The sequence below is a fragment of the Thamnophis sirtalis genome, unplaced genomic scaffold (assembly GCF_051295495.1).
Source record: "Thamnophis sirtalis isolate CommonGarterSnake01/CBP01778 unplaced genomic scaffold, rThaSir2_p1.2 scaffold_12, whole genome shotgun sequence".
NCBI lineage: Eukaryota > Metazoa > Chordata > Lepidosauria > Squamata > Natricidae > Thamnophis > Thamnophis sirtalis.
The window spans coordinates 57,106,981-57,131,662 of record NW_028261392.1 but is presented as its reverse complement, the minus strand read 5'-3'; the positions used below and the strand labels follow the sequence as shown (position 1 = coordinate 57,131,662).

The following is a 24,682-nucleotide window of genomic DNA, read 5'->3' as shown; positions in this document are numbered from 1 at the left end:
TAAAAATACAGACTGTCTTATTAATATAAATCACAGTTATATTGATACGTAATAATATATATCAGCCACTATTTTTTCTACTTCTCTGCCTCTGCTGCTGAAATAGATGGACTAAAAATCTTGCCAGATGGAAGTAAATTCTGTATTCCTAATTCCAAACACATTAACAAAATGAAAGTTTCATGCAATTGGGAGACTTATGACTGTAACTGAGCTTCATCAAAGAAATTGACCATGAAAGACTATATATAACCCTTTCTCTTATTAACATGATGTACCAACAGCAATTTATGGTTGGGATGTGAACATACCTAATCCTCCTGTCTTCTGCTTTCCACACAACAACCCTTGAAGTATATTCAGCTGAGAGAGAGAGAGCGATTGGCCAAAGTGACCCAGCTGATTTTCATGCTGAGGGGGGGACTAGACCTCATAGTCTCCTGGTTTCTAGGCCTGTACCACTACACCAAACTGCCTCTCTCTGATTTTTCTTAATGGGTCAAATCAGTGTGCCTCCCGTATTTTCTGCCTTTCTGCATAGATTTTCATATTTTGGTTATATGTAATATTCAAAGTCTATAAGCTCTTTAGCTTTAACACTCTTAAGACTATCAAACTTTGAAGGCAGTATCAAAGATCTTGCTGTCTGTCTAAACAAAAGGTTTAGAAATCTAACAGTGTTGCAAAATATCTTTACTACTCACTGTTGAAATAATTGCCTAACAAACGGCAGTCCTTCTGTATAATGAAGTTTCTATTAATATGAAGAAACAACCAGGATTTGAAAAATGTTTTTTGGGGGGGGGAAATCTTTGAAATGTGATTTAGTTATTCGGGGCGTAAGTTTTGTACTCAAAATCATACTATCTAGTAAGTTATTTAAATATCATCTAACTAGTCAAGTTAGCAAAATATAGATTAACATAAGCAAAGGCATTTCAAGGCAACCTCTCCTCTATCGTATATTTGCACCCTTCAAACTAAACAATAAAAAGGTGGTGAGACACATTCATTACTGAAAGCTGAACTTTTAAAAAATGCACATATGTATATACCAGGGGTGGGTTTCTCGCCCCGTTCCAACCGGTTCGGTTGGAACGGGGCCGGCGGCGTCCTCATGCACGCACGCAGTGCACGCATGCGTACTAGCGTCTATGCGATGCTCCAGCTGCTCCTGGAGGATCGCACAGGCGCTGTATGCGTCCTGCGCATGCGTGGAAGTGCAGAACTCGTCAAAACCGGGTAAGGAGCGTGGGCGGGCGGGTGGGTCCTTCGCCGTTTCTGGAAGTTACTTACTTCCGGGTTCGCCGACCAACCGGTTTGCGGGGACCGCTGCGAACCGGTTGAAACCCACCCCTGGTATATACATTAATTACTGAATAAATATGAAATCTCATTTGAGTCCAATTCAAAACACAATAACTGCATTGACATATCCAGTATTCAGTCCATACAGACTGTCAAAACAGGGTCATAATGGGCACTTAAGTACAATTATCTTCAATGTGTCTGCTAAAGAGGACCACAGTCCAAAAAAAATGTATGCCACATGCATTAGACTACTACACTAACAGATTAACAGTTACTTTTCTGGCAGCTATCATTATGATACAGAACCAAAACCAGAGTTAAGTAAACAGCAAAAAAAACAACACATTTAATATCTACACATCACCCACACCAAACACTGGCTCTCTTACGAATAGGATACCTGCAATTCAGGCATTATTACAAAAGTTGGACGCTAATAATCCAGAGATTGTTTTTTTTTTCCGATGATAGTGGAATACAGACATTTCAAAGAAAGGCACAAGTGACACAGGAACATGGCACTGAAGAAATGATGCATCCAGTTCAGTAAATCTAAAATGATCAGCTGTCCACAATTTCTGACAAGGGCTTTTTCCCACAAAACTGTGACAGACCCTCTTATTTTCTCTTAATGGCTCATGATGTAGAAAATTAAAGAAAACACACTTGTGTTCACATTTTTCCTGAGTGTTTTGTTCCAATATTCTTTGGCATAGTGCAAGAATTCAACAAGGCAGTGTGGAACTGGAGACTCTTCCATTCAGTGATGCATAAAGAGAGAAGGATAATGTTCAGATGTTAAAAGGCTGTATGTGTTTGTTGTGAATATATTATCAGTCAGGAAACAGTGGGAACTTTTTTAGCGTTATCAGTGAACAAGCTTCCATACATGCTGAGTCCCTCAATATTTTTGCAAAGTTAACAAAAGGATTCACAAATGTATCATAAATGTATCCAACATTCTTGGAATGAAACAGTCTTCAGCACCGAGAAACATCATCCTTTTGATCATCCTTTAGTCCTTAAGCAACAATGAGCAGATGTTTTTCCTCCATATCCAAATTCTTCCTGCTTGGTTATCCAAAATTTATTTTGGGTAACAGACAACAGGTTTCACTTGATTATACTGAATCTTAACAATGTCAAGGAAATGGTTGTGAACAGAATTCTTTCTTTCTCCTTCTACTAATAATTGGGACAATCTGGACTCTCCTACTTAATGTATGTCAGTGGATGAGACTGATTCTGAAAAAAAGTCAGTGAGTAGAGCCATTCAATCTTAATTCCATTTCAGTGTTGGCAAGACTGAAGCTGTGCAAGGAAAACTCATTGTTTAGAGCCACCACTGACGGAACTCTCTGACTGGTCCCTGAGTAAAATGCCCAGGGGTCTGCCTTCCCTGTTGCTAGGCATCATCCTTGCCCAAGTTGATAGATTCTGCTGTCAAACTGGCAATAAAGTCCCTAAAGCTAAGGGTGCTGGGTGATTTCAATCTGCTGAGTGGTGGCACTGAGTCCAGGACAGCTCAGGAGTTTGTGGACACCATGGCAACCGTGGCAATGGATCTCTTCTAAATGGCAGCCATGGCAATGGATCTCTTCTAAATGGCAACCATGACAGTGGATCTCTTCTAAATCCTCAACAGCCCAACGCGTACTACAGCTGCACGCTGTTCTGACTTTTGTTCTGAGGCAATCGTGATGTGATCTGTAATACAGAACTTTAATATCAATCCATTGCCATGGACAGATAATTCTCCAGTTACTTCTCAGCTTACTGTGGTCCCTTACTTATGGAGAGGCAGGTTCTCAGATTCATCAGCCCACTGCCATCAGAGAGTGTGCCATGGGAGTTTGGGAACTTCCCTGGGGAATCTAACAGATGGTTCAGTTGAGGCTTTGGTGGCCACTTGGTATGGGTAGATTTCTGGGCCTTCGATCACATAACTCCTATGTAATCATTGCCTGTATCTGATTCTGGATATATTTTGATTTATTAAAGAACTCTGGGAGACAAAAGGCCAAAGGTTATGGTAGATATACATTGGAAGAAGACTTGGAGTGAATGGATCAAACATGAATAAAAGCCCATATCAAGGATTACCCTATAGAAATCAGGATTGCCTCACAGAAACATTTCTCAGGCAACTGTGAAGAATGTTCTAACTATTTGGAAGATAAATTATCACTATGATAATGATTTATCACTATTGTTGTATGTACACTGAGAGCTTATGCACAGGAGTCAAATTCCTTGTGTGTCTATTCACACTTGGCCAATAAAGAATTCTACTTCTAAAATCATACAGATCTGGACTTGTGGAAAGAGGGGTTGATGCCGTCTGCCTTGGTAGTCCTTGAACTCAGCTATTTTATATAAATGCTGGCAAGGTCAGGTGGTCAGGCTACAAGGGCATTCTGGAGGGAGTGGATTATAGACTCATTCCAATCAGATACAGACTGGTATGTAGTAGCAATAGCAATAGCAATAGCAGTTAGACTTATATACCGCTTCATAGGGCTTTCAGCCCTCTCTAAGCGGTTTACAGAGTCAGCATATCGCCCCCAACAACACTCTGGGTCCTCATTTTACCCACCTCGGAAGGATGGAAGGCTGAGTCAACCCTGAGCCAGTGAGATTTGAACAGCCGAACTGCAGTCAGCTGAAGTAGCCTGCAGTGCTGCATTTAACCACTGCGCCACCTCGGCTCTCTCTCCTCGGCTCTCTCTAGTATAGGGAGACCCCTGATCATACTTAACAATGATCTGTGCTGGAGGCAAGATAGAGGTGGTACATCTTTCCTTGAGCTTCTTCAACTCTCAGTGGTTCTTCATACTGCTAACCACAGATCCTTCTGCACCAATTCTGGGGGTTGAGAATTGGAGTCACCATATTGTTATTTTTTCCCCTTCCTTCAAAGCATATTCCAACTAGTGGTGAGGAGAGGTTGCTCCCTAGGTCCTGTTGATTGTAAAATTAACTAATCTAGTTGTAAGGCAACATTAAACTGAAGAATGTTTGGGGAAGTACCATCCCACTGTAGCACACATTTAAATAGCGAATTACCTGTACTGTTATTGTCACAGAAACATCCTGTACTTAGTGAGACAAGTATGTAATCTATCCAGGCTCCACTCTGTGGATTTGTAAATAATATGTGAAACTATAATCATTAGCAATTTCTTTACCTCACACATCTATTAATTTAAACTCAAATAACGGTTTCTTAAACATTATCATCAAATCATGCCTTTTGTTATTAGCTACACCAGTATCGGTCTGGAATTCCATCTCTGCATTTTGCCTTTTGTCAATATTTACATTTTACCACAGTTGTTATAAAAAAAACTGAATTCAAATTTATTTGGTGCATAAAGTGAAAGTAAAGTAGTTAATAGCCCCCCCCTTCAAAAATCCTTTAACAAAGTTATTTTTTATAACTTTTTTATCACTAAGAACATACATCATTTCAAAGAATATAGAGCTTTCAAAAATAATAGTTAAACCCTCAATATTTAGAAGAGCCTCTTGCTATCAGTATTAGTCTAAAATCAAGCATTTTAACAGAATATCATTTGGCTTAAGAATTGCCTGCAATACTGTCATATTTGAATGCCTTGGCTATAACAATAAATCACTCTTTTGTATATAACCATACATATTTAACCCTGAATGTTTGAAGTCACAATTTTAACGTCTTCAATTCTAATTCATCCCTCCTTTTCCTTCTCATTCTATATAGAACCTCTCTCTCACAGAATTCAACAGTCTCAAGGCCTCAATACATCAGTGTTCACTTTGAGGGACAGAAATCTCTAAGTGATATGTGGATGCAGGTCTAAACCTTAAAATTACATAATTTGACATGTGACATGAACATCATGTACACATTATTTTAAGCTAGAATCCAAATTCTGCTTTAGATCAATGCAGTATAATAATTAAAAATCCAATTTTCCAGATTATTCAAAATTTGGTTTTATCTTGTCTAAACAAAATTAATATAAATTTGGGTATTTTTTAAAAAATTGTCTACAAGTCTAAGCCCTAAATACATATCATGAATAACAATGCTTACAAAAGTTCAAGAAACATGAAAGTAATTCGACCTATTAGTTTAACACTGTGCAATTGGTCAGTCATAATACTTAATAAAACCCATTTTAACAACTCTGTGGTTCAAATACATTACTGCAATAATCCTTACAACATCCCTGTAAGGTAGGCTAGCAGTATCATATGTATGTAACATATGCCAACTGAGCGGAAGAACAGATTAGTGGTAGAAATACTATTCAAACTTCCATTTCAGGTTGCTATTTTGTTCCATGCAACTAGTTATGGGAGTTCAGACCAAAAATGTAACAAAATGGATAAAACTAAAGTCCCACTTTACTAAGGAATTCTGTTTTGTTCTTGCTTGGAATCAACATAAAATTGAAATGTGGTTCAATAAAATGAATTATTTCACTACCTCTGCCTCTCAGTCTATGACAGGGGTCAGCAAACTGCGGCTCTGGAGCCGCATGTGGCTCTTTCCTCCCTTTGCTGCGGCTCCGTCACCAGTCGGCGCCACAATTTTGAGAGGAGCTTCCAGTGGAAGGGGGGGGAGAGAAGCACAGTGCGCCAGGAGAAGACTCTATGGCAAGGGGAGGGTTTTCCAGTTGTCTCCACAATTGATAGGACTTTCGGTTATGACAGGTAGAGAAAAAAGTACACTCTATAGTGGGGAAACTGAATTTCCGGTCAGCTCCAGAATTAAACAGGGGGCTTCCGGTTAGGACCTTTGTGGTTCCCAGTGTTTTCTTTTCTGTGGGAAACGGGTCCAAATGGCTCTATGAGTATTTAAGTTTGCCGACCCCTGGTCTATGAGATCAAGAGAGTTATAAATATTACTAAGTCATCAAGAGTATTTGAACCATAGAGGGGAAAAAAACCATTCACTCAGTGCAGCCAGTCAATTATGGCAGCGTTTGCCTTCCAAAATGCATCTAAGGTAGTGAACCACACATAACTTTGTCTAACATATAAATTCTTTGCCTCCTTTTCATGTCAGTAGAAGAGAATCCCTCATTCTTTTCCAGCATCCCATGCAGTTTCCCAGAAGTATAACCTACAAACATATAAACTGAGAAAATAAAAACATTATATGTTGTTCTTAAGTAAAATAAAATGAACAATTTCAAGTAAAATATAAAAACTTAACAATAAACCATTTGAAATAAGCCTCTTGAAATGTGCCACAACAGGCATTGTGAACTCACTACCCAGATCTCTCCTGTCAGCTTGTCAAGGCAATCTCTTTCTGTTCTAATGGGAAGTATTTGAGCACATGGCAACTCCTTACCTTGTATCGATCCAAAGGGTCTTCCTGCTGCAGCTGATTCTCCCTCATCATCTGATATTCTCTCTCATATTTCTTCAGCTTCTTTGTAGGCACCTGTAGGTTAATAAAAATGAATGAGTACTATTAAGGTTAACATTCGAGGTGAAAAACTTACTCTAGCAAGACATATAGGGCAGTGTTTCTCAACCTTGGCAACTTGAAGATGTCCGGAGGTCAACTCCCAGAATTCCCCAGCCAGCGAAATAGATTATATTTCAATTATGTACAGCGAAGTGGATATAACAGAATAGCAGGGATGGAAGAGACCTTGGAGGTTTTCTAGTCCAACTCCCTGCTCAAACAGGAGACCCTATACGAGTGTTTCTCAACCTTGGCAACTTGAAGATGTCCGGACTTCAACTCCCAGAATTCCCCAGCCAGCATTCGCTGGCTGGGGAATTCTGGGAGTTGAAGTCCGGACATCTTCAAGTTACCAAGGTTGAGAAACACTGATATAGGGACTAAGAGAAGTAGGAGCTATTGTCAGTAGACCATCAGTAGCAAAGTAGTCACTTGATCTTACAAAGATCTGCCAGTACATTTTGAATGAAAGTAGATATCTTACTTCTGCCCAACAAGGCTACAGTGTTCTAAGTATTAGGCGAAAAGTAGGGAATATAACTCACAATGGAACTTTATGATTTCTATTATTATAGGGTGGGGGGGGATCACACTTCCCAGGCCTAAGAGCAGCAGCTAAGTACCCATCTCAAAATAAGATGGGCTGGGATTCTTTGGGGGGGGGGTGTCTTTATAACTGCCACTAATTTGGGATTTGGGACAAATGTGTGTGATATAACTAAGGAAATTGGTTGTTTTTTTTAAAATAATTTTTATTGGTTATACATTTTTTTAAAAAAATAAGACATACAAATACAAATACAACTTTAAACATACAACCCACCCCCACCCCCCCACCCCCCACGATGACAGTCATTCACAGCCCAACTTTTTTTTTTCTTCCTCATTGTTTAGTCTCTAACCAGCATCTTCTCGTTACAAATTTCAGGGATCTATTACAATACCCATGTTCACTTTTAGTTCCCATTGTTAACAACTGCTATTTAACTTTCCCCGTTTTAAGTCCCTGCTGTTCTCCTTGTCGCCCACATATACCATAGGTTCCAGCTAATAATGTTCTGTTTCTACTAAGGAAATTGTTTTGAAAAACAGGTGACTTCCATCAATATGAATTTGAAATTCTGGTTGTACTTCCCATACATAATATCCCAAAGACCCATAATATTTGTGTGGGAGTAGTGTTTCTCGCATTATAATATAAACCACACAAACTAAAATATAATTGTTCTAATTACAGATGGGCAGTGGGAGTACAGCATAACCAGGCCACAAAAATGTACACATCACGACAGTACAAGGAGCAATCAACAATATGAAGATAGGAAAAATTAATGAGAAATAGGACATACTTCAGCAAATGGAAATTTTAGCCCTGCTGTACACCCATAACAGGGGTCTAAAACAATTTGCTGCAGTCAACTTGCTGTGGCCATCTTGCCTCAGCCAAATTGCCATATGCCAACAGACCATGGGGCAACTTGCTGCAGAGAATTTCATGTGTGATAACTCAATGTAATAAATGTGATCCACCACTGTTTCTTTGACATTATTTCCATTGACAAAAATCATCTTGAGTTATCCTGCATGGAATTTTCTGTGGCAATTTGTCTCATGGCGAGTTGGCCACAGTCATGACCTGACAAAACCACGCACGACAAAACCGCGCCAACAAAACCATGTCGCTAAAACCATGACATCATCAACGCGGCGACAACAGCACAGCGACAACAGCGCGGTGACAACAGCACGGTGACAGAAGGGCGATTTACAACAGCGCGGCGACAGAAGGACAATTTAAGTTAAGGTAACGGTTAGGTTTAGGGTTAGGTTTAGGGTTAGGTTTAAGGTTAGCGTTACATTTAGGGTTAGGGTTAGCATTACGTTTAGGGTTAGGGTTAGCATTACGTTTAGGGTTAGGTTTAGGTTTAGGTTTACAGCACGCTTCTGTTGCCGCGCTGTTGTCGCCGCGATTCAGCGCTCATTCGTCGGAACGCTTTAGAACTCGCGGTTTTGTCACCGTGGTTTAGTCGGGCGGGCTTTTGTCAGTCGCCCTTTTGTCGGTGAACCGGCCACAGTGAGTTATCCCACGGCGAGTTGACCACAGCAAATTGTCCCATTCTGCACAACAAAGTGACAGGTTACACTATGTACAGAGTGAAGTAATGGGACAATGTTAGTTGCTTGTATAGAAGCATAGAAGTATTTAGTACCAGTTCCAGGTACTAAAAATATAAAGGTAAGCTGAATCTAAGAAGGTAAAAGGCAATGAAACTGGCCAGAAAAGATCAGTCTGCATACAGAGAACAGTGTGAATGTTCAGGCTGAGACAATTATGAGGCCTCAGTGTACTAGTAGCACCAAATCTGTCCCCAAAGTCATCTGGCTTAAAACAAAAGGATAATTGACTATTAATTACATCTCCTACTGGAACACCTGCTGTTTTCTCCTCTGACTAGCTGCTTCCTTGGGGCAGGAATGCTGATTTAGAAGGTTTAACGGTCTACAGTCTCACCAGGCAGCCTAAACGTAAAGCTATGCATACAGGTAACTTATCCAAAATTCTAAATATTATCAAGAGGAGTTCTCTTGATGGGAGGTCTGTAAACGCAGTCTTAAAACTTGTGCTTTCTACTTCAAATGACTCTTGATAACTGACAAAGCAAAAATGAAGAACTCCAAAACTTGAACTTGAAAAATGTCAGCTTTTATACAGATTACAGATTAACAGAGTTGGAAAGGACCTTGTAAATCATCTAGTCCAACCCCACCCCCACCCCAAGCAGACCTACATCATTTTTGACAGATGGCAGTCTACTCTCTTCTTGAAAGCTTCCAGTGATGAAGCTCCCCCAACTTCTGAAGGCAAGCTGTTCCATTGGTTGATTGTTCTTACTGTCGGAAAATTTCTTATTTCCAGGTTGAATCTCTCCTTGTTCAATTTCCATCCATTATTCCTTGTCTGGCTTGGAAATAGCTTGTCCCCCTCCTCTTTGTGGCAGCCGCTCAAATATTGGAACACTTCTATCATGTCTCCCCTGGTTCTTCTCTTCACTAGACTAGCCATGCCCAGTTCCTACAACCGATCATCGTATCTGTTAGCCTCCAGTCCCCTAATCATCTTGGTTGCTCTTCTCTGCACTCCTTCCAGAGTCTCAACATCTTTTTAATAGTGTGGTAACCAAACCTAGATGCAGTACTCTAGGTGTGGTCTTACTAAGCCTTTATAGTGTGATATTAGTACCTCACTTGATCTTGATTGCATCCTTCTGTTAATGCAATTTAGGATTGCATTGCCTTTTTTTGGCTGCTGCCACACACTGCTGGCTCATATTTAACTGGTTGTTCACTAAGACTCCAAGATCCCTCTCACAGTTACTGCTATTAAGCCTGGTTTCACCTAGTCTATATGTGCACTTTTGGTTTTTCTTGCCTAAGTGTAAGACTTTACTTTTCTCTATATTGAATTTCATTTTGTTAGATAGAGCCCAGTGTTCAAGTCTGTCAAGATCAATCTGGATCTTGAGCCTATCATCTAGAGTGTTGGCTATTCCTGCCAATCTAGTATCCTCCACAAATTTGGTAAGTTCCCCTTCTATTTCTTCCTATAAGTCATTTATGAAGATATTGAAGAGTACTGGGCCTAAGACAAAACCTTGTGATACTGCTTACTTCCCTCCATGGAGACGTAGTGCCACTAAGGACTACTCTTTGAGTATGGTTTGTCAGCCAGTTACGAATCCATCTGGTGGTGATGCTATTTGTCCCACTTTTTTCTAGCTGACCAAGAAGTAGGTTGTGGTCTACTTTGTCGAATGGCTTGCTGAAGTCTAAGTATATTATGTCCCCAGTATTTCTCTGGTCTACTAATTTAGTCACTGTTGAAAAATGAAATAAGATTGGTTTGGCATGATCTGTTTTTAACAAACCCATGCTGACTTCTAGTTATTACTTTATTCATTTCTAGATGTTGGCAGATCTGTTTTTTTATTATCTTTTCTAGTTTCTTCCCAGTATTGATGTTAGGCTACTTGGTGAGTAGTTTCTGTGGCTGTCCCCCCACCACTTTTTTTTTTGAAGATGGGAACCACATCACCTATTTTCCAGTCCTCTGGTAGTTCCCCGGTGTTCCAGGATTATTGAAAGATGTGGTATAGTGGTTCTGAGATGACAACTATCATCTCCTTTAGAACTCTGGGATATAATCCATCAGATCCCTGTGAGTTTTATTCATCAAGATCAGACAAGTGTTCTTCTACCATTTTATTGCTTATTTTAACTTTTATTTCTAATCTGTCTTTTACAGTTATATTTTTGGTAGGTTGGACTATTGTTTCTTTTTGCATTAACACCAATGCAAAGAATAAGTTAAAGCAGCTCTGCTTTCTATCTGCTGCCTGTTACTTCTTTACTCTCTTCTCTCGGACCGGCTGTTTCCTTAATTTTTTTCTTGTTACTTATATTTTGGAAGAAACATTTTTTATTATCTTTGACTTTTGTTGCAAGTCTTTGTACATTCTGAGCCTTTGCTTTCCTGACTTCATCTTTGCAGATTCTGGCTATCTGCCGATATTCTTAGTTATGTGTCCTTCTTTCCATTTTTTGTACAAGTCCTTTTGGTCTTTCAATTTGTTAGAGATATCTTTGTGCAGCCATAGTGTTTTTTTCCTTGGATTTCTTGTTTTTCTTTTTCAGTGGTATTGTGCTAGTCTGGGCTTTTATGATAATATTTTTCAGTTTCCCAAGCTTCTTGAGTTATTTTCCCCTTACGGATTTTAATCCAAGGAATGTTTCCCAAGTTCTCTCTGACTTTGTTAAAATCAGCTCTTTTAAAGGTACCATTGTGTTCTGTTGCTTCTCTTTACATTATGTTGATTTCTAGTATGACATGGTCACTCTCACCCAAGGTTCCTGCAGTTTCAACTCCCTCTATCACTTTTTCTCTGTTCATAAGAATTAAGTCCAGTATGACTGTCCCACTAGTTCTCTCCTTTTGGACAACAAAGTTGTCAGCTAGGTTGGTCCGGAAACTATTTGATTTCTTACTTGGTGCTGAATTAGTCTTGAATTTGAATTTGAATAAGTTTATTTATAGGCCGCCCTTTTCCCTGAGGGGACTCAGGGCGGCTAACAACTTATATGGGAGGGGGAACATACAATGACATATAACACAATGTATAATTAAAATCGAGCAGCATTCATTCAACATTCGGGTGGGGGCGGATTATACTCTTTACCCTTCCGATCGATGTCAGGGTAATTGAAGTCTCCCATTACTATTGTGGTGTGTTTCCTACATATGTTTGTTAGTTAGTTGGCAAAAAGTACATCTATTTATCCTGCTTGGTTGGATGGCCTGTAGTATTCACCTATGGTAATGTCATTCTTTTTATATATATATTTATTGACCCATATGCATTCTAGGACGTTTTCGTTTTTGATTCCGTGTATTTCTGTAGCAACGTAGTGGGCCTTTACATAAAGTGCAACTCCACAAATCAGATGATATGAATGAAGCTGACACAGAAAACAGTTAACCCAGATAACCCCAACCTAGCATACCTTTCGCAAGAAAGTTTAACAAAAATCCTAGGTATTTTCATAAATTCCATTGAAAGCAAAATAAATGTCTTTATTTCTCACATATACCCAATCAGAAACACACACACAATCCTCTTTTCTTTGTGTCTTTGGCTCAAAACCTATCACTCAAAAGCCAGATTTTTCAGGAATAGAAGCAAAGCTCACCATAATGCTTTCTTTTTTTTTTCTTCTATTTTCCACTTGGGGATACAGCATATTTGTAGAACAGTGAGTTGCTAGGATACCTCTCAGTGAATGCCTACCTTGAATTCTCTGCTGCTTTATCGCTATATCTGATCAACAGAAGCATCAGTAAATATAGGAAGGAAAGCATAAAATGATGAGGAAAACATCTACCATTAAAGCAAATAATATGGTATATGAGATGGGGAGGGGGGATGTAATCTATAGTGTTAACTGGCTGCTGAATAAAATAACCTTATGTTTAGTAACTTTTTATAAGTGATACTAGATAAAAATGAAAATGATGACGTAAATATGTGCAAATATCAATTGGCAGATCATACGTAAGTATCTGTAATTATGGTACAGCTTTTTCAGAGGAATACCAGCATTATAGTTGGTTGTAGCTAAACAACAAATATATATTTTAAAATGTTTTCCATAAGGTACTGCCTATAGTACCTTACTGGATTTGGGAATGACTGAATAGAAAGGAATCTTGAAGTGATGATGGACAGCCCAATGGAAATTTCAATCCCATGTTTGGCTGCTTAAAAAGGACAAATTCCTATACCAAGAATTATTAGGAAATGAATGGAAAATTATCTACTATCAGATGCAATGAGCATCCCTTTAGATAATTTACAAAAAGAAATTCACAGAGACTAGAGATTAACTATGGCTTGTCTAAATGGTACTATATTGTCTTCTGAACCATAAGTAACATACTGGATCCTGGGAAGCAATCGTAAAAGAAAGGATCCCACTTTATGCCTGTGAGTTTCCCAAATGCATTCAATTTGCCCTATGGAATCCTGGACTAACTGGGTCTTTTGACTGATCTGGCTGAACAATTATTTAATGTTCTTATCTAACTCTTTCTTTCCTCTGTTGTTACAGCAAAACTGTCACACCCTCCAGATAAGGTGAACAAAACCTTTCTGTAGCTCTCAGTATTCACCATGCTGATGGATACTGTAGGGAAAGCCTGCGGGGGAATGTGACTATTTCTCAAACTATAATTCCAAATCTGTTCATTTGTTACAGAAGAAAAATATTAACAGAATATGCTACTCTGAATATGCTAATCTTTTTACAAATATTAAGATATGTGAAGTTTCATTCAAATTCTTCATAACTGTTCAGCATTTGGCAACAAATAAAGTTTGCAAACAGACCACCACTACATTTTAAAGATACAATTGGAACATATTAATTCATCTGCCTAACATAGAATTAGAATATATAAAAGAAAGATACCAGAACCTCACAGTTACTAAAATATATTAATGGATGACTACAAAATGTCAAATTTTGCTCCATTTGGGGGACATTTCTTCACAAAAAGATGAGTTACATGAAACAGTAATAACACATATACTTTTATAGGATATTGTACGTTGTCACATGTAAATACAAAGCTGAAAACATGTGGGTTGTTCAAAGAAGGAAGAAAAGTCACAGTTAAACATTAATAAGAAGAAGTGATATATTTATCTCGAATAGAAGAGAACAGAACAGAACATAACAGAATTGAATTGTTTATTGGACACACAAGGAATTTGTCTTCGGTGCATAAACTTTCACTGTACATATAAGCAACAAGTGATAAATCATGATCATAATCATCATAAGATGCATTCATCATAAATCATAAGATACAACACTTAGTGACAATTATTTTGTGGTATCATAGCAATTCATTCTTGCAATGTAGGATTAAAGCATTGTTTTTGTTAAGGTGCCTTTTACCAGTCAATATTTTAATATTTCTAAAATGTTATAGTCAGAAAAAGCATTTTAGCATTATATGAAGATTAATTTTCAAAAAGTGATAAAATAAAACCCATTCACTAGCTTAACAGATCCCTGTCTTTCAGAAACAGATCAAACAACAGCACTAGGAGCCTACATCTGTAGACAAAGTTATTCTTTTATTTTGTTCCAAAATCAGTTTCTATGAGATTAAAAAAAAACACCTACTTATCTTTCTAGTTATATGTACTGAATGTTCTAATAAAGTACACAACATATAATTCATTGCAGAAATGTTAATTAATACAAATCCTTTTTAGAATGGAATTTTGATCCAACATTTTTTAAAATTGTCATTAAATCGGTTAAAAAATTATTTAAAAAAAATCTATAGAAAACAGCATTATCCTCTACATTCACAGTGTTTTCTGAAGTATGGACCCTTTGTATACATTATTTCCATTATCCTGTTAAAATATTTAGCTAATTGTTTTAGGAGTTAATTCATTTTTAGAATGAAACACAGGAAACAGCCCTGTTTGAACAAAATATCTTGTCCATTCACATAAAAATTGATTATATTTTGAATAAATTATATATCCCATAGGATGATGTACAACATATAATTTACTTCTGAGACTGCAGAATGAGCCCAGGAAACAATCTACCTGTGAAACACCCCATGTTGCCTGATGAATGGGGTCTTTGACATTACAAAGGGCTGAATGTTAAGCAAGATTAAACGGCTAATTTATAATAAATAAATACATACATACATACATACATACCAGAGGTGGGTTTCAGCCAGTTCTGTCCGGTACGCATGTACTGGTTGAAAGAATTTAGCATGCCTTCCCATACCGAGGCTTTTGGGGGCTCGGGACTGGAACGGTTCCTCCCCTGGCCTGCCTCCCCCTCACTTGCCCTCCAGCAGAAGCCTTCTAGGAGGTTTTGGCTGCCACGCGCATGGAGGGAGGGTGGGGAATTGCAGAGGGAGGAAATTGCATGGATTCCCCACCCCCTTCATTGGAAATGAGGTGGCTGTCAGAGGAGAGAGCAGTGTGTGCCTGTGGGCTTGTCCAACGAATCCTCCCCTCCTGTTCCTTCTTCTGCTGTTTGAACAAGCCACGCGGGTCTTGTCTTTCATAGCCACCTCGTTTCCAATTGGGGGCAGGGGGAAAGAAATCGATATTTTCCGTCCCTCTGCATGGATCCCCGCCCCAATTGGAAATGAGTTGGTTGTGAAAGACAAGGCAGCGCCCCCTGTGCAGCATGTACAAATAGCAAAAGAAGGAACAGGAGAGGAGTTCCATGTGGGACTTTTCAAACAGCTGAACTCCCCTCCTGTTCCTTCTTTTGCTGTTTATATGCGCCACACGGGTCACGCTCCCTTGTCTTTCACAGCCGCCTCGTTTCCAATTGGGGGGGGGAAGAAATTGATCTTTTCCATTCCTCTCCATGGATCCCCCTCCAATTGGAAATGAAGCGGGTGTGAAAGACAAGGGAGCGCGACCCGCGCGATGTGTATGAACAGCAAAAGAAGGAACAGAAGAGGAGTTCCATGAGGGGCTTTTCAAACAGGCAAACTCCCCTCCTGTTCCTTCTTTTGCTGTTTTTACATGCGGTGCGGGTTGCTCTCCCTTGTCTTTGACAACTGCCTCGTTTCCAATGGGGGGGGTAAGATGGCTTCTCTCAGAGAGTCTCCGCTCTCTGGGGCTGTAATTGTGCAGGCTGTGCGTGCGTGCCTATGTTTTCTAAGGCATGGAGCGACTCCAGAGCCCATCTGCGACCCCCCGTGGAAAACATAGGTGCGCATGCACAGCCTGCACAATTACAGTCCCGGAGAGCGGAGACTCTCAGAGGGAAGCCAGAGGCAACAGGGCAGCTGGGTCCCTCACCCTCAGAGGGAGGGAGGGCCAGTTGGGAGAGGGGCTTTGGTCCTGCTGCCTCTGGCGGACCGAACTTTACTGTCCCTTGAACTTGCCCACCATTGGCATGTGGAAAAATGATAATACTATTCAAGGATGTCAAGTTAAGCTATGAATTCATTATTCAAGTTTGTAAGGACTGGATTTAAAAAACCTTCCCTATATGTAATATGATATTGAGGGTTTTTTTAACATTAAAACAGTAAGTTTTTTAATGATATTTTACCAACCCCATATTGTATTCTGCCATTTGTATTTCAAACTGACTCCCAAAACGTATTTGTTATGTTTTATTAGCACAGCATACTACTATCTTACAACAATAGTACTGTCAAAAAGGGTAGTTACTGGTGAGGAGTGGTAAATTTAGTGCATTTGTAGGTCTAAAATATACCTAAAAGGGTTTTTTTGGCACACAGTTTTTAGCTGAACTTTTTAGTAGTCAGATCACATGGTGTTCAACAAAAATATATGATTGAAATTATTTTCTTGAAAAATGCTACTTCATAAGTCTAGCACTGGAAAACGTCAATACTAAACCTTTCACGAGTTGAGTTCAAGCCAAATATATTTCCTTTATTTTTTCATTTTTTCTTCTCTCTCCATTCCAGACTATGCTCTATGTACAGTATCCCTCCATGACTGGAAGCTGATCAGCCATTTTTATACAGGCTTGTAGTAAGAATTTTAATTAGTAGCTTAGCTAGGTTGCCTTAGTGCTGCCCAATGGTCTGAAGATTCTGTTTTAATCATCAAGGTCAATATTATCAATCACACAAAAACTGAGGTAATGTCTTTTTGATACTACGAAAAAGAATTGATTCTACATGTAGAAATGAATGCCCTGATATGATGGTGCATGGGGCACTATTGGAAAATGGTGTATTTTATTTCATTCTTTTTATTCTGTTGGAAAATGGGGTTATGTGTTTCATTTCATTCTTTTATTCAAATTTTTACTAAGAAATTTATCCGCTATTCTAAGAAGATAATAGATTTTCAAGCAATTTTTCTTCACAGATGGAGACAAGTGACAAAAGCTGCAAAGGTTTACAGTTCTTATTAAGTTAAGATTTACCATGGTGCTTTTATAGAAATGAAACCTTGTTTCTATTTTTTTATTATTTCTCTGTGTATATTTAATTGCTCCATCTGGTGACTTTTAAAAACAAGTGTTTACACATCTATATTCATATCTGAATGAAGAATCAAAATACATTTATAGTAACATTTTATATGGAAATCAAACAGCAGATTAGATGTTAGCTTTTCTGAGTTAAATAGATTAGGATGAAGGGTGGAAAACATTGGAACCCTAAAATAGAAGTTATATTTTTAATTCTTCAGTTTTAATTATGAATGTTGATCTTTTTGGGCATTCGTTTATATCCCTGTGCATAGTACTATCTCAGCATATCAGACTATCCACCAAATTCATATGCACAAATACTTACTTGGCATGCAAATGCAAAAATGCTCATTTACTATTATTAGAAATGGCCTTTATCTGGAAGGCTAAAAAAAAATAACAAATAATGTTGTTAAACTATTACACAAAAGAAAAAGATACAAGTCTGTATTCCACTTGATAGTTAAGGATAAATTAAATTTATTTGGAAGCACTCTACCATAGTTTGTTTTATTTAGGTAGTAAATATTTTGTGTAAAGCATTATGGTGAGGTTTGTGGTGTTTTTGTAAAGTAGTTAAAGGTTTAATCTGCCTCAGAACACTAGCTATAAAACTTGCAAGACACTTGCTCAAACAGAATGTGCTTAAATCATGATTACTGTATACTGGATTATTCAATATAAATTCTATGCAGCTAGATATTTGTACAGATAAAGTAAGGATTAACATTCCCAACATTCTCAAGGGTAAGAATTCTATAGACGCAACACAATAGCCAGACTTAATGCTCCAATGAAACGTTAAGTGCCACAGAGAAACATGAATTTCTTTAACGCCAACTTTTTTCTATGAAATTTCCTTCCAATCTCTATTGTCAAGTGTAACAAAAATAAAATACACAAACACAATCACTCATATTCTTTTTTTATACCTTATACAAACAAATAGAAATACGGGGTGGAGAAGATTTCTTTTGTGTGTGTGCTTATTGCTCACTAGTCCTACAAGTTAAGCAACACGAGGTTAAGTAACTAATCTAGAGTACAGTTAATTTAGGGTCTCTTATTCATGCAGGAGTGCTACAGGTGAACTCTACAACCAAATTCATGGGTGTTCAGAATTGTACACAAGAAAGCATCTGACAGATTCCAAAACAATGTCTCAATCCGGAAACCGTTAAATGTTTTTTTTAATAGTGAAAGCTGAAAAACGTAGAGGGGGGAGGCTTTTTTTTCCACATTTCAGACATTAAAAATAAATTGGAGCAAATCATATTTCATAATGTAAACACCTACCACATATCTAGGTTTGCTGTTTGCCACCCGGCTGGCTAGAAAATCTTCATCGTACAGCTGGCTAAAGACATGAGAATCGTAGGCCATCACAACGGAAATTTCTTCCATCATGTTGTCAGCAAACTCTGTTAGCCGTGACCAGCAATAGGACGAAGGATTAGCTCAGTTCAGCTTAGTTCAGTGTGACTTTTTCACAGCAGCCACCTGAAGTGATTAGGTAGGGAGTGTCACTGAAGAAACGAAAAAAAAAAAAAAAGGAAAAGGAAAAAGAAAGAAAAGCTCCCGCAGCCAATGAGAACAGTTCCTGGATGCTGCTTTTCCTTTGGGAGTTTCCTTGGTCTCTGGGTGTCAGAGATAGTTGAAACACCTGTTCATATGTCCATATGGTAACAGTCTTTCCTTAAGTTTTCTTCAACCATAAAAAGTAATCTTCCAACAGAAAAGTAATTCCGAAAGAAGCCAAGAGAAAGAGGAACGGTTCAGTCCACAGCGAAGATCTCCTATGTTCTCACAAGGCTTTCTTTAAATGCAATATTTAATCACACTAGATTCCTTTTAGTGGAGGAGTCAGATTTCTCAAGGCGAGTTCTTTTATGCCTTTTCCAAAGATTTGCACAGTAGACATGAATAGCATTCTGTCATGATTTGGGATTTTTTCTGCATAACCTGCCGGATATTTCGGAAAGAATCCATATTTGCATGGTTGGATAGGTTTTCAAGGCACGTTTGACTTTTTAAAAAATTATTCTAACATTAAAAAAATAAATTGGTATCTTTCAAATGAAGGTTAAAACATAACCAAGCTTTCTTCATTAGTCAAAAATTAAGATGGTAAAAATCTTATTTAAATGATATTCATTCACAAGAAATAAATTATTTTTTTACTTCGATGAAAGAGAATCCAACTCACTTTTATGTGCAACATCCCATCTTTTTAATTGAAAGAGGTGTTGGTCATTTCAGAGAACTGATAGATTGACTAACGGTATAAAGGAAACCTTTAAAAAAAACTTTTAACATTGTATTTCCATCTATGTTCTAAAATATTGGAAAACAGCATTCTATAAATTAAAAAATAGGATGTATTTTAAAAATGACTCATTCTATCGCAGTTTCCTGCAATACTCTCTCCTGCCTAGCCATGTGATAAAAATCCTAATTATATACTGGTATATACATAATGACAGAAGTGATATTTCAATGACAAAATGTATGCTTCCAAGACAATTGTTAGCAAAATGTCACATGTTTGTCACTTGCAAAATGAAAATATAACTTTGCTCTGCCCTCAATTTCATTTTTCTCAGCAAGTACTCCCAAAATCTTCATGGTCATATTATTTGCACTTAAAAAGCAAACCTGGGAAATACCCTTTGTGCTTGAATAAGAGAGAAATAAAAGCACCAAATTATTGCTGTGAAACTAGGCAGAATTTTAATAGGTTTAAATAAAGAAAGCATGAAGAACAAATCCTTGAGATTAAAATATCTCGTATTTAATCCAAAAAGCTATTTTAGTAATGCAGTTTGGCAATGCTGAGGCTAACGTGGGCTTACTTGTTTTCTTCCCAATGAAGGCAGCTCTGATCCATACTGTAAACAAGTAATTCTTCTTCTTCTTCATCATCATCAGTGGGTCAAATCCCTGACTGTCATTCTAAATCCTCCACATTATTCTTCGGAATATGTCACTGGGGTAGGGAATCTTTTCACAAAAGCATTTTTTTTTTAATTAAGGTTTTCTGGCTTCAACTTCCTGGTTGAAAATCCGTGGTAGAAATGAAAGTACTCCTTCTCGTCTTTGTAGTTCTACCAGTCTTGACTCAGCAAGAGTTGATAATGTGTGCAAAAGGTGACTGAACAAAGACACCTGTTGTAGGAGAAAGCAAGGAATGGAACTTCCCGTGATTCTTTGCTGCCTGGGAAGGATCTGCTTACAAATGAGAAATGCCTAGGCTTCAAGAGTACTCCACCCTCTCGTATATTCTGTGTTAAAGACCAATGGATGAACCAGGAAATGGTAAATTTCCCCAAAACTAAGGGAGAAAAAACTTTAAAAGGCATCTAGATATTTTATGACTCAATCAAATGCAAAATGTAGATTAAAAAAATACAAAGAATCATTTTACCATACGCTACCTTAGCCAAACTACATTTAAAGTAGACTTTTTCTGAACTTAACAAGTAACACGATTCATTTCTGGATAGTAACCCTAACCTTAATTTCTCTCTCATTTAGCCCTCAAACATATTCTATTAGTTCTTCCTTTTAAGTTTCTATGCACAGCTTTCTAAAGGCAATCCAGGCATTGGATTAACTGGGAGGACTGTGTAAGAGAAGAGTCTTACTTTTTTTTGCAATTTTATTTTATTTTTAAACATAAAAAACAACATAAAAAAAATTCTCATCCATTACATTATCTCTTTCCATAGAAAAAAATACCAGAACTGGGCAGCTATCATAAGTAACTTGTTAATTGTTTGTGACTTTTCTATAGAGCAGCATAGGTGTATGCAGATATGTTTTAAGATAGTTCAAGCACTTTTCTGCAGAATAATTCATTAAGAAATTAATAATATACTAATTGCCATCTTATCTCAATTTTTAAAATTAATGTTGTGGTATTGTATCAACATTCCACAATGATCTTTCAGTAGAATGTATGGCAAAATGTTTCTCATCCTCCTTCCTGTTCTAATGATTTTCACCTATGAGTCAAGTTTCCAACTTTCATGATACATTTGTACTAGTTTAAATAAATAGTATTCAAAAACACCACTATTTTAAAACTTCTTTTGCATGACATATAGAGTATCAACAGATATAGAAAGTATGTGTCCATCCAGACTACTTCTAGGATATCTACTCCATCTCTCATTTAGTACAGAGTTACATTTCATCCGCACATCTTTTTATCTCACCTGGATGTAATGGATAACCACTCTCAATAGTTTCAGATGTTAAACAGGGTAGGGAAGAGGATCCTACACCATACCAAAACATATCCAAGGATCTGACCTCTATCATCTCAACTGATTCTGTCCATCTAGATTCCAACTCAGAGCGAATATGAGTTTTTTTTTTCTATAATGTGATTAATTTGCACTAATTTGTTCTTCTGACCATTCCTGCCCTTAAGGGACACTCTCAATAGTATAGCTGGCAAAGATTCTGCAGATATAATAAAAATGGACAATTAATTTGGCTTCATGACAAAATAGGTTTAAACTTGAGCTTGTACACCTGTCATATCATATTTGCTTCTTGTTTTCCATGAGCATCTCTTCACTCATTTCATTTTTTAGAGTTCCTAAAAAAACAACAACCAAGAAGCCAATTGGGAAAGTCAGGGAGATAGAGGCTTCAGAAGCTAACAAAGAGTTTAATAGAACTGCCGAGGTGGCGCAGTGGTTAGAGTACAGTACTGCAGGCCACTTCAGCTGACTGCTATCTGCAGGTCGGCGGTTCAAATCTCACCGGCTCAAGGTTGACTCAGCCTTCCATCCTTCCGAGGTGGGTGAAATGAAGACCCAGACTGTGGGGGGCAATATGCTGACTCTGTAAACCGCTTAGAGAGGGCTGAAAGCCCTATGAAGCGGTATATAAGTCTAACTGCTATTGCTATTGCTTTTAAACTACTGGGTAAATCCCCAACTGCCATTTGAAAACCTGAATCCATCAGATGTCTGGAAAAGCCATTTTATTTGGACCCTTCTCCCTGCACAGAACTCCAATTAATGGAATAATCTACCTATAACAAGGGACTGATGAAGTGTCCCTCAGCTCCTAACTATGTAAGAGACACATCACACTCCCTAAGAAGTCTGAAATCCATAGGCAATCTCCCTAACAAACCTATTTTAACAACAATGTATGCTGAGTCACTATACGCCAAAATCCAACATATTAATTTCAAGCTATGAAAAACATTATAGCTGATATCAACACAGCATATCTTGACAGTAGGTCTATTGCTTTGTACTCATCCAAAATGACTGCACTTTGGCAATAACATTAGACCTCGGCATCACTGATGCCTGGCTCTACAATATTCTGACATCTTCATAGCTAACTCAGAATGCTTTCTCAATCTTACCCCCTAAAACTCCTCCTTTATTTGATATTCATTGGTGTCATTTTCATAACCCTAGACCCGTGGAAATGAATCTCTGTGAAAATTGAAATTCTACTATGATCTCAACAATTTACATCCCACCATTAAACCTAGCCCATTTTTAATCCATCTAACAAAACAAGTCCATTTTCTCAATATCACAGTAAAACCACGATGGACCCATAAGCATTTCATACAGTAAATCTACATATCCAGAAGTGAGTTATAGCACACAAAAACCTATGCTTTTTAAAAATAAAATGTGTTAGTTTGAAAAACTACCATACTCTTCCTCCTTTTCCAGGGTAAATAATTGCCACGTGATTTTCTTGAGTCTTCTTTTCAACATTCAACAGTATTTCTGCACTTTTAACAAATTTTCCTTTTTTAAAAGTTCAATCATAAATATTTTTACTTATGTGTGTTAAGTTCAATATCATACTCAAAATTGTTTTAACAACATTTACAACTTGTGTATCAGATCCTCCAAGTTGCAATGGCCACTTCATTCATTCATTTGCTTACTAACAAATAACAAGAACTTTGCAATGGGTATAATCAAGTGTTTGTATTGTTATTCTCTGAGTATATAACTGATGTGAGGGTAATTGAACTCACTAACTGTTGCACCAAGTTTAAGGGAAGTCGCTGCTTTAGCTCAGCTGGAATTTCTCAGAAGACCAGAAAAATTGCTCAGTCATTTCCTTAAAATTCTTCTCATGAAATGTTAAAATAACTGCCAATTCTTAATATTTATTTTGTAATACTTTAAAAAGTAATTAAAATTATGAGTGCATTTAAGACAAGACAGTCAAAATCAAAACTTTTCATAATGAATTCATTCATTTTTGTCATTCTGTGCAAAAACAAATTAAGTACAGTGATCTGAATAATGCCTAAAGAGAAAACACCTGGATGAAACCATGAAAATATAAAACCAGAGAGAAGAGTTACATAACTCTGTTTTGAAATTGGAGTTTTTTCTTTTACATTATGAACACATCATTTAAGCAGAACTTGGGTTACACTAAAAATATTCTGCTAAATATGTGATTTAGGAATATATTAAATATCTTTGAAATATTTTGTACATTTCACTTAAGTAACAATTTTTCAAGAGCCCAAATCGTAACCCTAGTAGGACATTTGGATTAACAGGTGATAATTAGATTCTCTAGAGTTGTTTTCAACTCTTTATGGCCACTTAGATTTTCTCAGTGATCTAACCTGGTTTTTCAAGTCTTCCAATAGTAATTCATTGCCAGTGTAACAAGATGGGAAAATCTAAAAATAATAAAATAAAATAAATAAAATAATAGTCCATCCACCTATCGGTAACTTCTAGTCCTCCTCTTCTTCGCTTTTCCTCCACCTTCCCCAGCATTAGAGTTTTCTCCAGGAAGTTATGCCTTTACATCAGTGGTGGGTTTCAAAAATTTTTGGAACCTACTCTGTGGGTGTGGCCTCCTTTGTGGGAGTGGCTTGCCGGTCATGTGACCTGGTGGGAGTGGCTTGCCAGCCATGTGTTTTCTCTCTCTCTCTCTCTCTCTTTCTCTCTCTCTCTCCTTCCTTTTGTCTCTCTGTCCCTTTTTTCTTTTTTTCTTTCATCTCTCTCACTTTTTCTTTCTTTTTTCTTTCTTTCTTTCTTTCTCTCTCTCTCTCTCTCTCTCTCTCTCTCTCTGTGTGTCTGTGTGTGTGTGTGTGGCAGTGGTGGGTTTCAAAAATTTTTGAAACCTCTTCTGTAAGTGTGGCCTGCTTTCCGGGTCCACTGGTGGAACCTCTTCTAACCAGTTCGGTAGATTTGACGAACCGGTTCTACCAAATAGGTGCGAACTGGTAGGAACCCACCTCTGCTTTACATAATGTGTCCTAAGTAGCATAATTTGAGCCCAATCACTTGTGCTACAAGTAAAAATACT

The 24,682-nt window shown here is 37.7% G+C and overlaps 1 protein-coding gene across 1 annotated transcript in view; it reads right to left on the bottom strand.

Moving 5' to 3' along the window:
- The window catches only part of RABGAP1L (RAB GTPase activating protein 1 like), a 210,881-nt gene that overhangs the window by 19,673 nt on the left and 166,526 nt on the right, over positions 1-24,682 (bottom strand). Inside the window, exon 19 of the mRNA XM_087726774.1 lies at positions 6,659-6,751. Within this exon, the coding sequence (XP_087582900.1) occupies positions 6,659-6,751 (93 nt within the window). The remainder of the gene's footprint in view (positions 1-6,658; positions 6,752-24,682) is intronic.